Source organism: Pipra filicauda, unplaced genomic scaffold (genome assembly GCF_003945595.2).
Source record: "Pipra filicauda isolate LSUMZ 115617 unplaced genomic scaffold, ASM394559v2 scaffold51_size4534324_pilon, whole genome shotgun sequence".
Lineage (NCBI taxonomy): Eukaryota > Metazoa > Chordata > Aves > Passeriformes > Pipridae > Pipra > Pipra filicauda.
The window spans coordinates 4,163,379-4,188,274 of NW_024104665.1; the positions used below are offsets into that span (position 1 = coordinate 4,163,379).

The window sequence follows — 24,896 nt, forward strand, 5'->3', positions numbered from 1 at the left end:
AAACTTGTGTAGTTTAATTTAAGGCGAATCGCAGGTAAGTTAGATGGTACTTATCATCCATTGTGTTGGAACATTCAATGACCATCAATGGTATATTTGGAAAATGTGTAGAGGGCAAGACAGGAAAGGTGGATATCCTTTTCTCAACCTTTTTTTGACCTTACCCAATTTAATAACTGAAGAATTGTCTGGTTTTGACAAAAGACATTTTTACAACAAGTGATCAGAAACAGCTGCTGTGTTGTTTAACAATGAATGCAAAATATTCCTGTGAGATTATTTTTGAGCAGGTTTAAACTGCAGAAAATAATGCTCCCAAAGATGGGAATGTTGTTTTTCATCCTGTCATTGCAATCTGAACTTTGAATTCCTAGTATACATTAAGAATCCAATTAAAATAATCCAAGTTTGAAAGTACCTATTAATTCAACCCATATGATAGAGTATGGATAAATTGGTGATTTGTGCTTTGTGAAAAAATAAAGAATGCCTTCACTAGACATTATTGGCCTATTTCACACTGGCAGAATGTTAGATTTGTAGCAAACAAGAAACTGAGATATTTACCAAACGTTTCTGATGCTGTCTTGGATACACCTGTGCTTTCATGCAGCTAAAGAGAGTAAAGGACTGGTCTTGCAAAATGCTTGTAATTGCCTTTTGCCTTTAAGTAGGTCTATTTATTGACTGGTAGCAACTTTTCCTGCACATATGTGCAGGAAAGGACAGTTTCTCAGTGGTGTTTGTGAAACCATTTATTTATCATATTCTGTAGTTTATTATGAAATTGAAGAGCACGTGACCAAAATTTGAGAGTTGATTTAATTTGAGGCCTTTATATTTCAGGGACCTGAAACTGGACAATATTCTTCTGGATGCAGAAGGCCACTGTAAACTGGCTGACTTTGGGATGTGCAAAGAAGGGATTCTGAATGGAGTGACCACCACAACCTTTTGTGGCACGCCTGACTATATAGCTCCAGAGGTATTTTTTTGCACTGCACTAGGAGTACAGATATTATCATTCATCAGACTGTTACATGTGTAATTTTAGACACTCTTTACCTGTAAGTGAAAACAATAGAAGATGCAGACTAGATTCTGCTGCAGTTTCACCTAGGTAATCTTGCGGAAATTGGTTACTCTACTGCTAACAAGAATACCATGATGAGAGGAGTGCCCAAGCATGGTTTTTCTATTACTTGTTTTTCTGAAATTAAGTGTTCTTCTCTATTTGCTCATTTCTAACTTAGCATCATTGTGATGATTTGTTGAAGCCTTTAAGGTGCTAGATGAAACTGAGTATTACTACTTCAGCAGTCTTTAATAGTTATAAAAATGTTTTTATTTTTTAATGAGACTTAGAAGGGCATGTTCATAGGGAAGAAATCATATGTTTGGTGTCATTTTGCCTAAACTCTTTGTGGGAATATAAATTTTTTTCTTTCTTTAAAATATTTGTGAGTAAAACATACTATGTATGTGGTACTTCTCATTATATGGAGAAACATAAAGTATCCACTCGCATAGAAAGATAGAAACTTTGGATGCTGCATATCAGTTGGCAACATTTCAAGGCATCTGTTGCATAAAAGAAATAGCTGAGAATAGTGCAGGTTTTACATATTCTAGATTTTAATATTATGCATTTCAAAATGCCTAAAATGAATCAATATTGAAATCAATATTGAACAGTTAGTCTGCTAGACAGACTTTGTCTGCTCAGTTTAGTTAGTAAACTGTGCATCTTTCCATTGAAAATTCAGTGTACTGATTTAGTGTAAATCATAAACCCATAGTGTTAGTGTTCCCAGCTGTCAAACCTTGGTAGCACAACTGATAAGGTGTGAATCATCTTGAAACTATCATAATATAAATGTGCATTTTACAGAGTTTGAAAAGTATTCCAGCACTAAAAGGAAATAAATACCAGTGTGATGGGTCTGGTTTTGTATGAACTCTTTTCTGATTCAGTATAAACTGAGTCCTTTGGCAAATTCTTTGAAAATTATTACTGAAAATAAAGCAGTAATAAGAGCCCAAGAATGTTTACATGAAATCATGGTTTCACTGAAGTCAGTACTCAGGCTTCTGATTCATCATGTTAATTGCAGAAGTTTATTCTCTTTTTTCTTCTCTTGCATCATGGTGATACATTTCAGTTTCCTGTTCTTTAGCAATATTTGAGTTCCAAAGAGTGCCCAGAACACTGGAAAAGTATACTTTTGAAGAGTACCATTTTCTGTATTTAATGGCTATAAAATGTAATTTCCATTCCATGAAGAATGTTGTTGGGATCCAGGCCTGTGCATCCAAAGTTAAACTCATTTCTGTTTTTATGTTAAGACTGAATTTTGGTTTATGTTAGTCTTGATTCCCAGATGCCAGTACTAAGCTCACGCAGTTCACCACAGGCCTTCTGACTGTAACATTAAGTGTTGTATAAGGAGGCAGTGGATTTGTTGCTCATTCCAGCTCATTTTAAGGTGGTCAGATTTACCTTAAACAGGCACCCCACTCTACTTTCCCCAGTCCCCTGTCATGTTGAACCATTGCAGCCAAACTGCAGCATTCTTTAGAGTGAAAAGGAGCCAAGAACTAAACTTGTTCTTTGTACAACACTACTCTTATAACACCAAGTAGTACAATAAAATTCCATCATCCTAACCTACTACTCCCTACTAAAGGTATTTGCTACAAGGTTGAACTTGTGCCACATGAAAAGTTGTAGCCAGTTTTTCTGAGACCAAGTGCAATTAGAGTCCTACAGCCATGTATTGTACGGTGGTTTCATGCTGTAAAAAGAACTTGAACAAAAATGCTTTTGTCTTCCTTCAACCCTACCTAAAGGACAAGAATAAATCCCTCAGATGGTCTCTGTGCAGCATTACAAGCTGGCTCAGTTTGTTTTGTTCAAGATAGAGACAAGGAAATGTTTCACATTTTCCACCAATCTGTTTTGTATATGTGATCTTTTTCCCCTTATAGCGTGACCTGTTTTAAACAGTTTGGAAGGATATGCAGCTCTTTTGCTCACTAGCATAGTCTTTTACTCAGGGGACTGATAAACTCAGTCAGTACTTCTGAGAACAGCATTGCTTTGACACTTAGCTGTGTTAGGGCAAATTGCATGGGTAAGAGACCCTGCCTGCTATTACTGAAATCAGTGTGGGATTTAGTCCTTCTAGGCACTGGGGGAAAGAAGGGGTGTATCATGTTGAAACAGCAAATGTGCAGCCAAGAGTGTTGTCTAACTTGTCTACTCAATCCAATCTCTTCTTCTATGCTAGATCCTCCAGGAGTTAGAATACGGTCCGTCCGTGGACTGGTGGGCTCTGGGTGTTCTCATGTACGAAATGATGGCTGGTCAACCCCCCTTTGAAGCTGACAATGAAGATGATCTCTTTGAATCCATCCTTCACGATGATGTATTGTATCCAGTCTGGCTAAGTAAAGAAGCTGTCAGCATTTTAAAAGCAGTGAGTCTTTCATTACTTGCTTTCCTCCTCCTCTTCGTGGATTTTTTGGGTGTTGGTTTGTTGCTTTTTTCCCTTGATTAAAATTGAATTTGCTGAAAGTTGTTGAGAGCAGTCACCACTGGGAGTTCAAGCACAGTTCAGAGTGCCACTGTTAGGATAATGGGGCCTGGGATAAATTACACCGCTTGTGGGAAAGGAACACAATGTTTGTATTCCACGCAGTTGTACAGTGTATAAATCTGTGTACTGCAGATTCATGTTTCAGGGAAAACCCAACCAGCTAGAACTGTGCTATCACTTTGACACTTTATATGCTGCATGTTCAGTAGAGGGGAGGAAGAGCTACATAATTAAAGAAACAATGTTTTTTATTTAACCCGCTTATAACATTTCCTGTCCCTCTGTCTTTCTTCCCCTGTCATCAAGATCGGTTGAAATGAAAGTCCTTTATTTACAGCTGCGTGTCCTGTTTTATAGTTCATGTAACACTTTGATAAGCAGTCTTACTTTAGTGTACTTGTTTCTGCTCTGGTTGGTATTTTTCAGTATGAGTAGTGACTTGACAGAAATGTGTGTCACCAAATGCCACAATTTTTTAATCAGTCAAAGCATGTCACTGGGCAACTTCTGGTTTTAGACTATCTTTCTGAAGTCAGGTTTACTTCATTACCGTAACAATGAAATAAATTCTTTCTTCTGTGCTAGTATCATCCTAAAATTAAAGACAAAATAATACAGAAGCAGTATGCCAATCCCCATAGTTTGAAAACCTGAGGAGGGTTTGTGGCTTAAAAAATAACTTGTTTTTTATTCCATTTTTCCACCTTCTTTAAAACTGGAAAATTTCTACCTTTCCATGTATTTTTCTTTCAGCATTTGAAATAAGGGAAGCTTTCAATTAAGAGGGCAGCTGGTAGTGTAAAATCCTGCAGAGCTCTTCATACAGGCTTACATTTTGAAATTATATATAAAACTTGAACGAATTCTGATTTTAACTCCAGCGTGCGGGTAACACATTCTGCAGAAATGCTCATCTTGATCTTTTAATGAAAATAGCTCCAGGCTCCTTCTGGCTGAGTGAGAGAGATGCTCTAGCAGATGATTCAAAGCAGAAATCAAAGTTAACTTCTCTGAATTGTTTGCTGGAGTATCTCTTTTGCTGCGTTCACTGAAGTGAAAACATGGAGGATTTATTAATACTGATAATAATTTATTATTACATATTTCCCCTTCTCCACCAAATAGCTCTCTGATTACTCTTTATTAGCTGACATGATACTTTCATGTATCCATTTTTGTTTCCAAACCCTTTGATTATTTTACTTCAGCTTTAAAATGTATGGACTTGAGCTGCAGAATTCAGCCTGATATCCAGGATATGGGAGTTATTTCAGCATACTGTAGAGAAAGGGTCGTTGTCAGTTTTCACACCTGAATTTCATTTCAGTCCAGGAGATTGTATGTAGTGTTTTTGTTTCACTGTGTTCCTTTGCCATCCACAGGCTTCTTGAGTGAACCTACGTTAGTTGACCTTTCTTTTATTCTGAGTGATGGAAGCATTTGTTGGTGGAGGAAATTTAACAGATAACTCTCTGGGTTAAGTAGGAGAGCCATTGTAGCTATTGGGAGAAGGTTTTTGTTGTACATAGGAAAGAGAGAAATAGATTCAACAATCAGAGCCCTACTGTGTTATCTAATTGGTGGTGCAAGTAGTGAGATGTCTAACTGTTGTTATACAGCTCCTTCATTAACCACACACGAATGCAGACATAGAATTGGACTGCGGGTGTTAAGCTATGTATTTTTCTGAATGTAAGTGCAAGGGTGTTAATCCCTCTGATTTCTTTTGAAGCTGACTTTGTTATAAATTTTTATGAGACTGATTTCCTGGGTCTACATTTCGATAGTAGGCGTGATGGTTTGTATCTTGCCATAGTCATAGCATTTTTTTATTTTACATCTTTCTGTCTGAAGTTAATCCTTAATGCCATTATAATCCTTAAAAAGAGTTTGCATCCATTAAATAGATTTACACTGTAATAATAGATTATTCCTCATTGGACAAGATGTCTTCATGGGCATAAATTGATATAATTTAATGGAGCTGTGGCAGTTTACACCATAAAAAGAACAGATTTCCTTACATTTGGCAACCTGCTGTCTATGCATCTATGGTCTGAAACCTGTTTGAAACTTGTGTTCTTCACCTTGTCCTTGTCCACACTTTGTTAAATGAAGAACAGGAAAAACAGAGGAAAGAAAGAGGCATCTGTGTATTTTACTGCTGAATGGTAGCAAGGGATTAACTTTGGAACACTTCGTTTCCTCACATTGTGCTTTGAGATGTGGGTTTTATTCTTTAGAAACTGTGTTTTTACACTCCTTCAAACAGCATGTAAGGAAAGTTTAATAAGAAGACATTCTCTTCTATTAAGTAACAATGTTTTCTTACTTTCTGAAGAAACAGTTTTTCTGTTATTTCCAACAAAACACTTGAGGATGATTTTACAGATCAGCATTACAAGGCAGCACATTGCTTATCCCATGAAAATCCACACATCTTATTAGTCCTGTTTCTGTGGATTGACAGGAATTGCTATTTAAATTCTTTCCTGTGTGGTAAGGAAAACAATTCTTCATTGAAATTGGCTCTGTGCTTCTTCATAAGCAATAGGGAGAGGTCGTGTCTACAGTGTGTGTTCCCTTTGTAGCTGGATGACAGGGGTCTCGGGTACAGAAGCAGAACTCTGTTTTTAAGATGTGTGATTTACTTCAAGAAGCAAAATTTTGAGAGCCAAATGATCCTTGATTCAGGCCCCAGGTTGCATGGCTATCTCAGCAACCTTTTGTCCTGTTACCATTTAAGTCAGTAGGAACTCTGATTCTAAAAGGCTTCTCTTTTCATAAAAGGAGGTTCCTACCTTAGTATGGGATAATAAAAAGCCAACACATGGCAATGGCTGTCAGCTCCATTTGCAACCATCTCTTCAGCACAGGATGGTTAACAGCTGTATGTGTCCTGACAGTTGCATCATTATTGATAAACAGCTTGTGCTTCAGAACAGAAAAGGATTAAATTCATTCAATTAAATGTCTACTTTAGAAGTTTATTTCATCGCATATGCATATGATAATTGTTTTGGTTTGGTTTAAGTATTCATTCTTAAAATTTGTTCTCCCTCATCATCCGTTTTGAAGTTTCATGCAGTTTGTGAAATGCATCACTAAACTGTACTATCTAGTCATATTTTCATGTCCTGGGCTTCTTAAAAATGACATGGCAGCTACTAGGATCATATTCTAGTTTTTTGATACGTGGATTATATGGTACAAAAGGCTTATCCTGTAGTTCCCATATTCTGTTTCTGCAATATGAGTGGCTGCTGGTTCCTGGCCTGCTCACTCCAGTCCTAGAGATGAAATAAAGCAGAGGAATGTAGGAATGCATTTTGTGGTTTTCCAAGAGACCTCACCAAAGCACAGTAATCCTTTCAAAACCTTTGTTTCTCCTGCCCGTAGAAAATATGGCCAGTAGTTTAGATATGACTTGACCACTTGCAAAGTAGCTTGCAAAGCAGTAGAACATAAGACCAAAGAGAAGGATGGTCTTCAGAGCAGTGTGTATATCAGAAACCATAGACAGAATTGCCTTGCTGATTTGTGTTATGTCTTTAAAATGATAGCAAGGGTATTCTTCTGTGGATGGTTGATCTAGCTATCTAAAATCATCTTAAGGGCTTCAGTAGCTACTTATCTAATAACTGGAATACTAAAGCAAGGGCATGCCTTACAGAGATTTTTTTTTTTCTAAGTTTTTTTTGTTCTACAGAAGTATAGTCTAATGTGATACCTGGGTTAAAAAGGCATTGAACAATTATCACATTTTGTTTCCTTTGTGCACTTTTTTTTTTTAATTTGCAAATGTTATATAATGGCTGAATATGAAGTAATAGCAAAGCTTGAGATAATTCTATAATGTTAATGTGCATGTGTATATAAGAACAGCATTTATTGCTACTAGAATTGAAAGGATTCTGCATCCACATGAATTAGGAAATAAGTAGAACAATTGATAATAAAATAAGTTAAAAATAACAGTGCAAGATCAGGAAGGGTATTATGAGCTTCCATCATTTGATATCAATGTCTTAAATCAGTTGTACAGCTTTTTACTGAAAGGAATAGTAATAGTTTAAAAGTGAGTAGTTCAGAAATTATCACACCACAGGAGACCACTTAGTTCCAGTTGCTGGCACTAATGGTGTACTAAAAATGAAAGGGACTGTGCAACTTATGTCGTGGACCTTCTCAAGGGAAGCTTTCTGCTTGTACTGATCATTCCATGTATTTCCTGAAACAAATAGGATGCTTATAATTCACATAGCTGTTCTGCAGGTGCTGTTCTTACTTGTATTAGAATAAAATCCTAGAAGTGAGTAAGGAAGTTATGGCTTTTCATGTGTCTGGTTGAATGGAGTGTATGATTAAGCAACCTACATATGCAAAGAAAATAAACAACAGTAAGCATACTATGTAGCCTCTATCCCCCCAATTAAAAGACCCTGTTTTTAAGTTAAGATACAACAAATAAGGTAAAATAAGAGCTATCCTGACTCTCTTTTTAGAACTGTCTCTGGAGGGTTTAATTTTTTCTTTCTTTCCTTTAGTATTTTTGACCAGAACTGGAACTAGAAACGCTGAAAAAATCTGTTCCTCTAGCACACCCAGTCAGACGAAATTAGGAGGTCTCAGCAAGCAATTGAAAGTTTCCTGAAGGAAATATACACTTTGGAGTTGTTGAATCTTCTGTTTTGGCTGGAACCTCTGAAATTTGGAGGGCCAGAAAAAATAACCTTCTGAAAGGGGACTGTCTCTAAAAACTCAGCTTTAGGAATTATAGTGTATAATTGAGCTGCAAATGATTTGCAGTCATCGCCATTCATATTTTAACTTCTCCCTCTTCTCCCTCCCCCACCCTGTAGTTCATGACAAAAAACCCCAATAAGCGACTTGGCTGTGTGGCATCACAAAATGGGGAAGACGCGATTAAGCAGCACCCGTTTTTCAAGGAAATTGACTGGGTTCTTCTAGAACAAAGGAAAATCAAGCCACCCTTCAAACCTCGGATTGTAAGTAACAGTTTGCATAACATTCAGAGAAAACTTAGTTTGACAGTTCTGTTTGTTGGCTTTTCAGAGACATGAGATTACCTGAAATAATCTTGGGGTTGAAATAGTAAGATAACGATGTCGCTGAAAAGATTGTCTTGTCATTGTTTCTGTGAAGGTAAGTGTCAGGAACGGATTTAATGCACAGGAAGATGTTCATGTTCAGTCATATAAAGCATGAGAGGGTTCAAGGCCCTGTTTTAATTATTTTTCTGTGTTCTTAAAGATATCATAGTCAGAAGAGATTATTTTGTGGGGTATATACTGTCTGTACTTTCTGTGTGAATTCTTCTACAGTTCTGCATTGCTGATGGCCACTGGATTTTGTAGTAAAAGACAGAGGCAAGGATTTGTGATCAATTTTAACTGTGATCAATTTTAAATTTTGTGATCAGTTTTATTTTAACTGAAGACACTTGAAAAAACAGCTTCCCAGGGGAAAGAAATATACATCATGATTAGATAAATCTATGTCCTTACATTTTCCTGGGTAATAATCAAGTATTTCTATTTTAAAGTAACAAAAATTTGTAAATAGCAGCCCCACCTGCAGAAACTATGAAAGCCAAGAAAAAATACTTTACTTATTCTAGTCTTCCTCTGGATGAAAATACAGTTAACCAAATATCAACTTTTTAACTGAGAATCTGTGGAGTTACTTTTGTGCTTTAACAGTGCAAGAGAGCAATTTTATGATAAATCCTTTGAGATTGATTTGCATCTTTTGACTTTGCACATTCCGAATTACAGTGTTTGATTTGCCTGTAAATATGGCCAAGGTATTAAAAAAAAAAACAGAAAGCAAAACAAACAAGCAAAAAATCCCTAAGACTTTGGGCTCAGCACTGAATCCTAACTTAAATTTAGAGGCAAAGAAGTCCCCTCTGTTTCTGAAGAATGTCTGTCACATTTAAAGCATTTCCTTTTAGTCAAGCGAGATGCATTTCCCTAAGTTCCTGATGTAGGTGGTGAAAGCGGGGCTTTCTGTCCAGAACAGGAGCCTGAGGTAGCTCCTCTGAGTCCACTCTTGGAGAAATCTCTCTCCCTCTGTAGCTATGCAGAAAGAGCCTAAAGGGATTGACAACCGTAAGTGAAAGTTATCTTTTGTGAATGTCTTTCTAGGAGTTATAGTAAGATATAGTGTTATCACATGAGGAAGTTTTTCTTAATGTATTTGTTGGAGAATGGAAACATTAAAGTGGCGTAGCTCCCCGCAGAGGAAGGCCTGAGCCAGCCCCACTCCTGGAAAGGGTCCAGCCAGCTGGGCATGTCAGCTCCCTTACCCAGTTGCCCAGCTCTGCTCTGGAGGTGTGGCCAGGTTGCACCTAGTGCCTGAGCTGATGTACAAATCTCTGTACTGCTGCAAGCAGTGGAAACCCCGAATTAACTCCTTTAGTATCTACCTGAAGCCTATTTAATACTGTGACTAACTGCTTTCCAGTCAGGTTCCACAGTCCTCGAATAGTTGCAGATAGACATACTCGGTGTTAGCTGAGTTGCATGTCTGTAGCTCTTTTCCTGTTTTCACAAGAATTTGGCCTTTCATCTCACAGTAATTTTTGCTGCTTTGCTCAGTATTCATCAGAGTTTTGTTAATATAGTTACCAAATCAAGATGCACAGTTCTAGAATAATTTTCACCTTACGGCCGCATCTAATTTCCAGATTCCTCTCATCTAGTCTGTTTATTGGCTGTTTTACTTTCATGATCAAGATGCTCAGTCCATTTGACAATAAGTATTTTTATGAGGCCTTTATTATTTTTGTAAGTACTCCCACTGTGGCAGTCCTTGAAAGTCAGGAGGCATTTCATATATCAGGTATTTTCATTCATTGCTTGTATAAATGCCTTCTGCCTTCTCAGCGGAGTTTCTTTCTCTTTCTGGTAATTATTGCACTACCTTTATATTATAAAGCCATTCCTATTTCATTAATTCCTGTTGTTTTGTTCCTTTTCCCCTTTTCTGCTTTCTTTTTTAATGGTATTTTAGTTGAACCTTTTGGTTTTAGCAGTGATTTCCGGTTATTTCAGAGTAGTCCTGTATGTAATTTTTAGGGCAGCTCCCTGCTCCTTAATAATTGTTAGGTTGATTTTATACATCTTTGTTTATACCTTTTCTCATTTTTCTTCAGGCTGCTTCTGTAATGTTGGATTTTCATAGTACTTCTTTCTATATTGTATCTGCCAACTTCCTTTATTCTACCAAATTTGATTCCTGAAGTCTGGTAGTTCTGTATGCATGGATTTTTTTTCTGAACTCTTTTTTTTATGGTGGTGAATTCAGATAATATGCACTCTGTGTTACAGTCATCTCTGTTATTTTTCATGTTCTCAGTCTGCTCTCTCTAAGATATCTTCCCCAGAGACCAGGTCCTATCAACTTTTACTGATAACTTTTTTACACTTACAAAGGGCATACCTTATGTATTTATACCATGTTTATGATCAATCAGTTGTTTCATACCAGCTGTATTAATTTTAGCAGTTGTTTGGATTTTGTTGTTGAGTAGGAATCTTTGAGCAAGATCATACTGAAATTTTTACTTGTTCTCTTAAAACTGAATTATTTATTACTTGGAAAGTGAAGTGTGGTATATATCTAGGCTGGAGAGAAGGATCACACAAATAAAATATAATTGTTAATTATTTAACTTCAGAAATGGTAAAGGAATCTAGGGCAGTAAATTTCAAATGCTATAAAGGTGATTTTGGTTATTTGTCAAGCTAGATGAGATGGCACTCACTTTGAAAAATACAGAAAAGAGGGAAGAAGATGAACACTAATGAAATAAAATCTACTTTAAAATCTAGATAGAGTTTGTCTGTAAATTCAATTGTGAGTGTAGGATTTTGAGATTCATTGATTCAGTTTAACAAACTTAACTATTCCATAGCTATGGAATAACTATGAAAAAGCTTAACTAATGCCTGTGTTTGGAATGTTTTCTGGTTTTTAACATCTTTTAGTCTTAATAAAGGGCTGTTGATTATTTAAAAGTGACTTGTAATATTAAAAGAAGATTAAAAAAATTATTCTAATCTTATATTGAGGAGGGCGTAGTTGTGTGAAAATAGCTATGAGAAGAGAGGCCAGATTATTAGTCAGAAAATAGACATTCTTGCATGTGATATATATTGAGTGTACATGTGTGCTGGGAAAGAAGCATACAGTGCATGAGTATATATTATACTCATTTGTGCATTTAAATTGAGTTTTGCATGCATATACAAAATTTTGCTCATGCAAGAATGCATATATTTACCCAGGTAGTCTTCTATTTTCTGACCATTAAGATGACTAAGGGGGGAAAATTTATGATTATATTGTAAACACTTCCAAATAAAACAATACATGAGATCTATTCAAATGAGCTCTGGGCAATATAAAATGTTGACACTAAACAAGCAAAGTCATTAGGGAAAATGGTCAAACACTGAGGTCCCATCAGACAATGGAATAATCTGCCAAGGGAGGTCATGGAGGTGCCAGTGTGGAAAAACCCTTACTTCTGTTCTGCCTCACTACTCTGCTGATCCCCAAAACACGTAAGTTCCTTGATTAGCACAGCTGGCTTGATTTTCTGTTACCTTTCATTCTATATCTGCCCTATTTTCTGAGGAGCTGTTACATGGTACTGCAAGGCCTGTGCTTCTCCATGGTTCAGGTGTGTCTCTTCAGCTGTGCCAGCCCTAAGTCTGAATTTTTCAACTGGACTTGGAAGAAACACTGCATGGCTGTTTATTAGCCAGACTTTTGAGGATGTGGGTTTTTTTTTAAATCTCATTCACACAGTGGATGGATGTGATTATGTACCTTATTATACCAGAAATATACCATTAAAGTCCTTGTAGTTTGTACTTGATTTGATTATTCTAATGATGCTTTGGAAGGTGAAATTTCTTTCCTGTTTTCAACCTTGGAATGAAAATTACTTAAGTCCAAAAGGCCTTTGAAAATCTGACTGTGTTTTCTGAAGGCTTGCAAGAGTGCCCTGGGCAGAGTACTAAATCCTGAGTTTAGATTGCTAAGCAGTGACTGCAGTGTCACCCCAGGTTGTCCTAGGAGAAGACAATGGAGGCAGATTTGGTGGCTCTGAAACCTGCTGTGAAGAATCTTTGACTGCTCCTCCAGCTTAATGACTTGGGATAGAGAACACAAAGGGGTGAAAATGCACTAGGGCTCAGTCCTATGATCCATATTATCTATCAGCTCTTCCTTTCATAAATCTAGAATTATGAGGCTTTTCAGTGGCAAAATTAATTTTACATAGATATATACACAATGGTTTACCATACTGAGAGTTTTTTTCCATGTAAAGCTGTTAAAAATGTTAAGCTACTGTAAAAGAAAAAATAATAGCTCTGGAACATGTACATTAGAAATCAAGCAAATGTTTGAAAAGCTATTAAGAGGATATTTGCTATAACTAAGCTACAGTGACCTTTGCAATGTCTCTTGAGGATCATTTTTGCTGTTCTCAAAGCCTGATTCTTAGAGTTTCACAGACTGTCATGACATTTTCTAAATAACATTATTCTTCCTCACTGCTTTTAGTGCAGACATGAATATGTAATTGCAAATGCCAGAAATAAGTACCATTTTAGTGCAGACGGATATCTTTTCTTTAGAGCGACTGTCGTGAGACAGAAATTCTTTTGAGGCATTTTATTCCTATGTTGAGCTGTTTTGTTGCATGTAGTCTTCCTGGAATTTTATTTCATATGGAAAATGAAATTTCCCTGATCAGTAGCCATAAGACCAGGCTATGGTTTGCAGCATAACTGGTTGCCTGAGAACCACAGACTCGATAGTATTCAGTGATTCTCTGCTCTCCATCTTTCTTTATTTCCGTGGCTATTTTCCTGGCTTCATTGAATTCGTTATTTCCATTTTCAAAGTGCTTTTGCCATATTACAAATTAAAACAAGGGTGTAGTAGATTAATTTCTTACCAAAATTATTGATATGGTGGTAAGTGTGGTAGATCTTGCTTACTGGCATGATGGGATGATTCTGTCCATCCATACCAAATAATAAAATATGCATTAAAAACAGTCATTGAAATAGATTGCTGCTTCAGCTTTAATGTGTATTGATTAAATTTATATTGTTATAGATTTCCTGCAAGAAATTTTTTGTGCCATTTCTGAGGGCACAGCCGGCTTTCCAGACTGAACCTGTAGCCTGCTGACATATCACTAACATCAGCCAGTGAAGCTCAGAGACGTGCACAAGTGGCAAAAATATGCACAATATCACAGCCCCTCTCGCAAGAGGGATGGAGGAAGATCACTGCCCAAATTTTGTTACTCATTTGGCTGAAGTCAGTGGTAGCCTCATATGAGCATCAATTTCAAAAATCATAGAATCATAGAATGGTGTGGGTTGGAAAGGACCTTTAAAGATCATCTAGTCCAACCCCTCTGCAGTGAACCTAATCAACTAGATCAGGTTGCTCAGAGCCGTATCCAGCCTGATCTTGAATCTTTCCAGGAATGGGGCATCTATCAGCAATCTGAGCAACCTGTTCCAGTGTTTCATCATCCTCATCATAAACTATATCGAGTCTAAATCTGCTCTCTTTTATTTAAAATCATTACCCCCTATCCTATCACAAAAGCCCTACTAAAAAGTCTGACCCCTTCTTTCTTTTAAGCCACCTTTAAGCATTGAAGAGTCTCCACAGAGTCTTCTCTTCTCCAGGCTTAGCCCCAATTCTCAACCTTTCCTCACAGGAGGTGTACTCTAGGCTTCTGAGGGCTTTTTTTCTTGTTTTTTTGTAGAATTAGACTAGCACAAGAAAATCATATTTCATGGTCACTGTGGTTCACTGTGCTGCAAGGAGCTGTAAGACAGAGAAAGCTGTTAGGCACTGTGCAGCAAGGACAGTCTCACTACAGGCACACTCCTGTCCGTTCAGACTGAGTTTTCACTGTCAACCCTTGAAATGTGCATACAAACAGACAGATTTGGTGTTTTCGTCCACCGTGTTGTCGCTGTCAGGATTGGGAAAATTTGAGACTTCATCTAAGACATCCTCAACATGAAAAAGCTGAAGAACTCTGAGCTAGAGGGTAATACAAAGCCTGGTAAAACAGATGTTTGCCATATGTATTTCTTTCTAGCAATTAAGCCAAAGTTACATTGCTAATGGCTTTATCAGTGCCTGGGGCAATCCATTTATAGGGTGGCTTTATGTAGATGAAGTTAACAAAATAATCGCATTACAATGATTTACTGTCAACATGCAGCTTTCACAGAACAATACATTATTTTAATTTTCTCAATGTATTCATAATTTTTTTGTTTCCAGTTCTAAAAGCTCACTTTCTTTGAGAGAATTAGAAACAAAATGAACAAGATAGTCTATTGCAAAATTGTATCTTGCAGTATGGAGCAACAACAGCTGCTGCTGGCCTGTTTAGTTCATCTAATGTGAATCCCTTCATTTTGCAGCCTCTTCAATTGCTACTGTTATATCACTGAGAATATTTTCTGAACATTTGTAGGTTCCTTCTTCAGTTCTGGCTTCTCAGGATAGACAGTTGGTCTAGCTGCTAAACCCAGAGACCCGAGAATTGCAAGATATATATAGAGTTCTTCCACCAGATTTTCTAGAAATTCGTTACGTGGTCCAGGCTGCATCACCTAACCTTTTCATGCCTGTGTTTCCTCTCTGTGGTAATCTCAGGATGCTTAATGCAAAGTTCTGTGACAGCAAAAAAATATGACTGAGAAGTGTTAAAAAACAAATGCTCAAGATCAGCCTGGCTTTTAAATTGACTGAATGTGTAGGACTTCCCTTGGAAGAGTGTTCTATGCTATACAGGACCTCAGTGTTAGCAGATTTCATCTTGGTCCTCAGCCTCAAATTTCCTACAGTAATTTGCACCTCTCTCAGCTCCAGTAACTCAAAGATAATGATAAACCATTATTGAAGTCCCTCCCCCCTTAGTTATCACTATCTGAGCCACATTGTCTGTATGCAGTTTCCTTTGTGAACCCGAACTCCCTTGTTAAGTCTTGACTTAAGGATGCCAGCAATGTGTCCTCTCTCAGTTTTACACTGCAGCAAAGGTTTGAAACAAAATCATTCCCAAATATGCAATTCTAGTCCTAGCCAATGATTGTGGGTTACAACTGGAGTCACTGAGTACCATGAATTTTCTTTTTCCCCTCCCCTAAATGAGTGAAAAACTGGCAAAATTTTGGCAACCCTTTGCCTATGACCTGACAACAAGCTGGGTGCCCATAGCGTTTGGAAACTGGGTAATAAACAGCAAATACAAATCAGCACCTACGGAGTGTGCAGCTGGGCTGTTTGCACAGGCAAACAGGCAGAGGCCGCACCTGCCTCGTGGATAGGTGCTGCACTGAATGGCTCCTGAAAAATGTTTTCAATTAGAAAGGTGTGTGTTTAAATTGCTGCAGCAACCATCTGCTTACTGTGAAATATGGCTGGAATCCTTAAAGAGGGACCACATTTCTGGAGAAAACTTTCAAATATGTTAGCTTGAAACATAAGTTCTATAATCTCAGATTTGTTTTCATACCAGTGCAAACAGGCAAAGATTTTTTTACTTTTTAATGAGGGATTTTTAACCTGGTGTTGGGAAGTCATGATACTGTTTTGGTGGGGTTTCTTTAGCACACCTCTACTTTTATGTGACAGTAGATTGTATCATCATCCATGCAGAATTATGACTTTGCCTTTACGCTGTGGGGAAGAAATCCTGTAAAATGCAGTATCATTCAGTAGCACCAGATGGAACATAGGAAATTACAGGCCAAGTAAATTTCTTTTTGTATAAATGTTCTCTCTTTTCAAGTTTGCTTCAGTGTGAATGTCCCTCTTTAAGGTAAGGCCTTCAATATGGGGAAAATGTCAAGGTAGGTCCATTTTTAGGCCTAATAACCTTGAGGTGTCCCTTCAGTTTCATAATATTTCCATTCAGTCATCAGTGCATGGCAATGAGCATTTAGCAGATGGGCACGCAAGGGGCTATACTGCATGCCTTTGCATGAAGTGTTACTGCTTAGGCAAAACACTGGGGAGCGGTCTTGAGACCTCAGACCCTCATGTACCATTATTAAACATTGCACATTATGTATTCCCCACTTGCTGCAGACATTTCAGGCATAGGAAAGCAGGGGGCTTTCTCCTGAGAATGACTTCATAGTGATTAATACTGGTATGCAAAACAACCCCAAATGTTTAGAAACAGGGTAGAGACTATTTGTGAGAATGGTTAACGTACATCCATTAGAAAAACTAAAGAAAAATAGATGTGGACTTTTGGGACAGACTTTTTAGTGCAAACAGCCATAATGGTGGGAGTCTAACACTTTTTCTGCATGCTGCCCCTGCCACAGGGTATCATAAATACTTAATGTCATCCAGTTCCTAGAAATTACACTTTTCTGCTATGGACTCAAGTGTCAGCCAGGTGGCTGCTGATTGAGAAGCATTGGCTTTTGTTAGACAATGAAGTTTGAGATCTCAGGTGAACTTGCACAGGCAGATGGGAACAACAAACAGTACCATAACTGCCTGAAACATAGCTCAGGCCAATCGGTCTAACACGTGGCTGGACAGGACAGAGAAGTCTGTAACACTTCTGCCTCTTCCCCCAGCAAAATAAAGGGCCTTGGTTTCCAAAGCTACAGGTAGCTTGGCACTTCATGCAACCACTAACTTTGCTCAAAGTGTAGGTATGTAGCTTTTGAGGAGCTTATGTGCAACTTGTACGGAGGCTTAGAGAAACCATGAGTAAGTGAGCTGGTATTTTTAAGGCATTTCAGTGTTGGTTTTTTGAATGAACAAGGCTCTGTTTTCCCAGAATTTCTTATTCTATTAGTCTTATTTTTGGAGTCTTTTTATTCTCTTCAGCTCCAGTGTCTCCAGCAGCTGTTTTGAGCTGTGATTAGCATAACACTAGAATTACAGAAGTTTGAAAGCTACTTCCAGGCACTGCAGGTTCCCAAATATTTATAAGTTAAACAACTTTTATTATGCTTCTTTTGATTCTGTACTGGGGATCCAGCAGTATTTGTTTGGGTTTGTTGAGTCCCAGTCTTACAGCACTAAAATCTTTTCATACTGGCTAATTAAGTTCATTTAACCATCTGTTAAATGTACATTGTTAAGTGGTGCCCATTGGGATAGTCATAAGCAGCCAGAGTGTGCTTGCTTTCCTTTAGGGCTTCCCAAGAAAAACAGAAATTCTGTTTCACTTTTTGGCTGCTTTAATCTCCAGTGCTATTTTCATAAATTAATCTAAACCATTACATGAAATAATCTTATCATATTTACTTACAGTACATTCTTCAGAAATATTTTAGATTTATATTGATGTAGATAATAAATAATATTCCTAGGTTGGGCCCGTTTCTGATGTCAATGAAGACCAAGGGAAAAACACCAGGTGATTAAGAAGCAGTAGCATCTAACTCTTTTTCAGAAGGTGGAGAGGAATTTATCTAAAAAAGCAAAGACTCTTTGAAGGCTGGCAGTCCATGACCAGTCCCATCATAGTTGGAGTCCAGTGAACATAGAGTATAAAAAGAGATTTGGCTTTAGGTTTATTTCTCATGCAGAACTTTCTGTACTAGCAGTATACTATGCCAGTGCAAGCATAACGTCTTACTAGGATGTTCATCCAAAATGGGCAGCAAAAATTTGTCAATGTATGTGTTCACAGCTCAGCGTACTAGTGCAAAACTTAATTCCTTCAACATATGCACTAATAGCAGATGGTGGACTGAAGCTGCTGATATGTAGCTACTTATCATCAGTAGCAGGACGAGGGAGACGTCTTTACATGGTAAGGAATCCTAGCACTTCATTAGCTGCTGCTCCTCTCCTGTTATGCTACTGTGCTGTTATAAGGGATTTTGTTACTGTGGAGGGACAGACCTTGTACTAGTCCTCTCAACAGCATGCTCCAGAAGTCATATGCTTAAATTCTGCATGATGAGAGGAACACTCAGTCTAGATATTTATGAAGAGCCTTAAGCACAGATCTTGTTCCTTGCATGCCATATTCATATTTGCAAAGGACCTACAGAACAATTCCCTTGGCTTAATTATGGAGTATGGAAAAGAAGGATTTGGAGACCATGACTGCCCATGACTCTTTGTAGGATTGTGTTTATATTTGACAAGAACAAGAAGAAGAGACTTTGAGTTTGTGCCATCACGTCTTCATTAACAGCTCAAATTCCCAGCAAAATGGGGTTCCCACTGTGCAAAAACCCATATAAGTGAAAGACAGTCAAGAGATCATAGATAGTGATAGACAGAGAAGATCACAGCCCATATATAGAAGAACAAAAATAGGAAGAAAATTAGATGTAGTATGAAGAGAAAATTACTCAAGCTCAAAGGAGGTCAGTGGCAGAACCAAGAATTAAACCCATGTCACTACAAACTGCTGTGTCTTCCTGTGCTCTTTTAATAAAATCGTGTTCTGTAAAAGCAATTAAAGTGTCTGGAGGAAAGACGGAAAGATGTACTGAGATGCAGAAGTAGTAGGAATTCATCCGTAGTTGTGCAATGTGGTTTTTTTAGCCTACAATTTATATGTGCATTAGTTTAAAAAAAAAAAGACAGTAGCTTCAACTTCTTTCTAAAGTCACATATATCTTTATTTAAATCTGTCTTTGTAAAGGCTTAAAAATAATCATTACACTTCAAAATATAATCTCTAATAATTCAGTAGTCTTAGAATTGAACCATCACTGTGTAGCTTTCTCCCTTTGTATAAGATCTACTATACAATTTCACTCTATGAAAGCCTGTCATATGCGTCATCCATGCCAAACTAAAAGTTTTTCTCTTAATTAGCTAAAGCATCAAAGAGCACGAGTTTCCAGAAATAAAGGCAGTCTTGCCAAAAACTGTGTAGCATTCTTACTCTATGGCCTGTTGTGCAAACCATTCTGGTGTGTGACTGAGTCTTGGAATGATGCTCCCACTTGCTATTACCTTTCATGCTGTGATGTTTCTTTGCATCCAGCATCACAATGCACGTGTTGATGCCTCCTCAGTATTGGAGGGGCTCAGAATCACAAGATATTACAATATATTTACAATTTCATGTCATAATCAGGAAGGTTTCCATAATGTGGTACTTTTCAGTGATTCAAGGGGTAGATGACCGCAGGCAGAGTAAACCATTGGAAAGTCAGTTGGTCAGTATTTATTCAGGATACATAGAGTGTCTTGAAATATTTCATTACATCATGCATCTATTTACTAGCATCACAGTGTCCTTAATTTATTCCTTGTCTTTGTGATTGGTTAAAGAATGAAAAGTAAAGTAAATATACTGATCTTTTACAGAACAAATCTGGTCAGACATCTCAGTGCGCTGTTAGACTATCTATATTTGGGTAATTTTTCAGTGATTTAAGGGATGTCTTCTGGAAGCCACTGGAATTCTAGGAATATGTGCCCTAGACTTACCAACCTGCCTCACTTCTTTTTCTTCTTAGCAAGTCAGCTCTGTTGTCTGGAAATAGCTAGTCCTTTGTGCCAAAGTGCTAGGGATCAGGAAGACAAAAAGGCCCCTACACATGTATTTGAGGACTCACAACGTCACAGATGCACCAGCTCTGATTACTGTAACTCTGCTATAACAATGGTTGAAATGCCATTTTGGGAGAACACAACCAAAAATGGGCTAATCTTGGATGTGTGCCAGAACGTAAGAGGGGAGGTGATATCGCTGATCATGACCTTAAAGCAGTTGAGGATATCAATGGAAGCTTGCCAATATAATGTGAATTAGAGAGACACACATATAAAATCTGCGCTGCAGAGTATGTCATAAGATTTACAATAGGAATCGCATTGTGCAGCTGAAGGGTATTTTCATATGAATATTCCATTACTTTCTGTTCTTGTATTTCCTCCCTACCCCAAGAAGAAATATAAAATTGTTTCTCATGAGGTTAAATCTCTTAAAGAAATTAACCATAAGGTAAAAATGTAGTGTAGGAATTTAGAAGTTAGCACTCTTCCCCTGCAGTTTTTTTCACTTTAAAAAATGTGTGTATTCTGCCATAGCATAGCTTATGTGCAGTGGCTATGTCACGATTGAGTCCTGATGGAAGAAGACCTGATAAGGTGGACAAGATGGATCTTGAGGGTAAAGGACTAACCACAGATGGGAAGATGGAGCTGAGGTCCCCAGAAGCTCCTCTGAAATCTATTTCCATCTATGTTTTGCACAGAGGTAACTGTTGTGCTTTACCAATCAGGCTATGAACAAAGTAAGTTTGCTATATGTAACTTTAGTGCTGTTTACTTGTGGTCATGTTAAAACCATACTCAAGTAGGGCCATAGGGGACGACGGTTTTACAATGACTTCTTCTGAGAGAGGTTCGTTGCCGAGACTGAGAACACAGGATAGTTGTCAGTGAACCTGCAGAGCTCTGATTTTGTTTGCCTTGCTGTTTGTTTTTTGGTGGTGGTTTTGGGAGGCTATGGTTTTGAGAAAGGCTGTGTAAAAGAGAAATACAAAGACTGGCATTCTGGCCATGTAGTCATTAAATGTTTATAACACTAATTGTTTAGCTTATTCCTCCTTCTTCCTTGACCCATTTCACATTCCTAAGAAAGATACATACTGTTTCAATATAAAGGTGGTTCCAGCTTACTGTATCACAAATACTCCCTTTTAAAATTCATAGTTTTGTGAATTAGCTTGGTGTTTATTAAATATATGTGTACTTCCACAACAGATTAAATTGTGGACTGCATAGGTTGACATGCTTTTCAAATACTGTTTCACTGTCTGTTAACATCTTTATTGAGTGAGGGGTTTTCCCACTGCTTTTGCTGAGTTTGGTGTCCTTTACATTCTAATGAAAGCATAATATAGGAGCACAAAAGCTCCCCCTCCACTTAGAAGGAATGAATGCTGGCATACTTGTAAAAGGTACTTGGCTTCAAAACCTTTTTTGTCATCATAACCTTCAGCTGAATATACTGCAGCTCATGACGGATGTGTTATAACTCTTCCACGTGTGAATAGAGCAATTAACACGCTGAAAAAATTTAATAACTTATAAAGTTACTTTGATAACGTGTATTTCATAGCTTCTGAAATAAGACAAGCTAGGAACTACTTCTAATACTGATATAGATTATCAGGACATGCAAATACTGTGAAGAGGTATCCTGAGGATAAATTGAAAGATAGGCCTGGAGTGTTGTGCTTCCCATCTTGTTTCCTTCAAAATGTCCATACCGAATTTCTCACTATATAGCATGAGTTATGTGCAAACGTGAGTGATCATCACAGTTGGTCTCATTTTTTTAGAAACTACTACACCTTTACGAAAAGAGATCCAATGAGTGGTGCAAAGTTATCTTTGTCTGTGCTGTGGTTTTTGTTATCATAATAAGGAAAGGTGAATGAGAGGACAGTGATATGTGAGGTTAGCCACATAACCTTGTTCTTCAAACCAGCTGGTTTGATGTCTTGACTTTCCATTTGTCTTGATAAATATAATCTGAAAGTCTTATCAGTGATGAGGTAAATACAAAATATTTAAACTCTTATCATCCTGATCTAAGAATTTCTTCTGGGTGATACTGTGCCAAACATAGGTACCATTTGTTTCTTACTGAAGCAAAATCCTGAATAAAATTAAGGGATACCATGTAATACCTATGAGAAGGTGTGACTCTTGCTGCATGTCCCTGCTGCTGCACTGCTGCCCCATGCCCCTGTAGCAGCACACTGAAAGCTGCAGCAGCTTCCTGCCCAGATTCAATGCATCTGTCAGGGTGTGAGATATGCTGCTCATACAGCCAGGTGCTGCACTGGGACAGTCTCCATATGAATGGCAAACTCCAGGATTTCACTGTGGACTTGAAAAATATATGAGAAGACACAAAGCACTGCTATTGGCAAAAAATTGGAGTAAAGGGAAAGATGTTTCATTCAGCAGTATAGACAGGTCAGTCTGCATCTGCATTTCTGTGCTGACGGTATCTCAGACTGTGAAAATCATGCATGAGCTTTGTATATATTTTGTGTCAAATGGTCCACTTACTGAAAAATATTATTGCACAGTATTTTTTTCTTTCAACGTACTAGTTCATTGTTGTAATGATAATTTCTGGCCTCACTTCTTGTGTTAGCTATCTGTTCTGGATTAGCTACTCATTCTACTAAATAAACAGAAATCTATTAATTGATTTAAAGAGGATTCCTCTTGTTATATTTAAACAGCATATTTGAATATGTAGGACAATCAGACTAAAACACAAAACCTAGTCTTTTGTGGCAGTGTTATTTCCTAACACTTCCTAACTCTAACCCTAGCCACCACCTCCATCTTTTTTTCACCTTCTCTGGGTAGCATTTGAACCTGATGGACAATTCCAGCCCTATTTAGTGCAGCCATTGAGCTTGCAAAGAACTTGAAAGAGTTTCAGTGATTTTTGCAAATTAAATAAGAAGAAGTAAAAGAGTAAAGAGCTATATCTCTTAATGTCTCCAAACTGGACAATTAATTTAATCCTTATTAGGCAGAAGAAAGTCCACTGAGCCTCTTGGCATCATGACCCAGCCAATGAGGTGTCCAAGCTTTGCTGAGTTCCCTGGTTTGGAACACCTTCTGTCAGGTGCCTTCTCATAAGGATTTCTGTGGCTTTTCAATGCCAAAGGCTCCTGTCATTCACATCTGGTTCATCCTTGATGGGTAGTAGTCATATTAATATTCATTGATTCAAGGGGTTCTATCTCTGTAGCTTAAGTGTTATATCTAATCAGATCATACCCACATGAAGAAAGACCAGCATGTCTCGCAAGATAAACAGGTCACACTAGGTCAGACAGGACACCTATGAAGCATTCACACTGCGGGGAGAAAGGAAAACAAAAGATCAACTGGCCAGCACATTTTCTGCACAAGAGGTAGTGAGACGCTGTTCCTTCTCACTATCAAAAATACTCTGCTGTTGGAGAAGCCATCTTTCTGATGAGATTTAGAACTGGAGTCATGTGATTTTTAGTCATTAGTAGTGCCATGTCACTGCTGCTGCTCTTTGTCAGAGACAGGCTCTGCCCACATGCTGCCTGCAATAGAGTAGTTTCAGTGCAGTGTGGAATTTGGCACCTGCTGTTGGAAGCTCTTGGGTAGCTGCTGTGCCCCTGCTCTCGTGTAGCACTGACGCATGGCAAAGACAAGATGCTTGGGTAGTCTAGAGAGAAAAAAAACAGCATCTGAAACTTCATTGAATTTCTCTGTGTTTGGGTGGACAGCTGTAGTTTTGGGCCTTCTTTTTTCCTAGTACTCTACTTTCTTCAGTCATCTGAAATTGAAAAGTCTTACCTGGAAAAAAATTTTAAAGTTTAAAATAATTCGTCCTAGAGTCTCAGAATTGCAAGCTAAATAAACAGAATCCCACCCATTTAATTACCTTTTAAATGATGCATTTCCCAGCCAATCTGAATATTTTTCCTTTTATCTTCATGATTTTTTAATGTTCAAAGTTGGATAATAGCTGCACTCTGTTTCTTTCATATATTCTCCTACCTTGCAGATCTTTCTTCTTTTCTCAACTTTTCTGCTAGGAGACCTCTACAGCCCTTCATACCTTCATCCTGAGTCCTCATGCTGCAACTGTATATTGCTTCACACTCTTGGCCTCCAGAGTATTCACAGTGCAAGTACATTAAAATAGCAGTAGTAGCAGAAATGTGGCCAGACCTGTTTTGTCTTAGCAGATGGAGCCTTGCAAAATAGGCATAGCTTCAGAAAGAAGGTGCCTAAGTTGCTAAGGAGGGTTTCTCAAATAAATCTTTCTGTTGAAAAGAAGCACTTGTTATGGACTCTGCCTTTGCTCTTTTATGGCTTATTCCACTCACTTTTTTCCCCTGTGATTTGTTTAATCTCAGTTAATCAATTGGTTAGTTAGAGACTTGTTAGTGTATCCTTGCAATCATAGATTGCTCCATGCTTGTCCTGTTAATAAATTGGATTATTTACCTCTCTGCTGCCAAAACTACATGGAATTGTTTATAAATCTGAGAAAGCAAAAGTGTCTGTTTCCTCCTTTGGTCTTGAAGACATATTTTAAAACTTAGTAGGCTTTTAAATCTAAGCACAAAGCTTGGGATTCAAAGTTCTACTGAAAGCACGATTATTTTTAATCAGTAGGACTTAGGTACACCAGTGTTGGGACAGTTTTTTAGATGTACCCATCTGGGCTCTTTTTTCGTCCAACAC

At 37.8% G+C, this 24,896-nt stretch overlaps 1 protein-coding gene across 3 annotated transcripts in view; it reads left to right on the forward strand.

The window, feature by feature from the left end:
• Positions 1–24,896, forward strand: part of PRKCE (protein kinase C epsilon) — a 287,837-nt gene that overhangs the window by 257,683 nt on the left and 5,258 nt on the right. Inside the window, exons 12-15 of one of the 3 annotated variants that reach the window (XM_039386959.1) lie at positions 847–985; positions 3,291–3,479; positions 8,462–8,608; positions 16,477–16,537. In XM_039386959.1, the coding sequence (XP_039242893.1) occupies positions 847–985; positions 3,291–3,479; positions 8,462–8,608; positions 16,477–16,491 (490 nt within the window). In that variant the 3' untranslated portion in view covers positions 16,492–16,537. The remainder of the gene's footprint in view (positions 1–846; positions 986–3,290; positions 3,480–8,461; positions 8,609–16,476; positions 16,538–24,896) is intronic. The other 2 variants (XM_027723395.2, XM_027723394.2) reach the window with 2 other exon arrangements.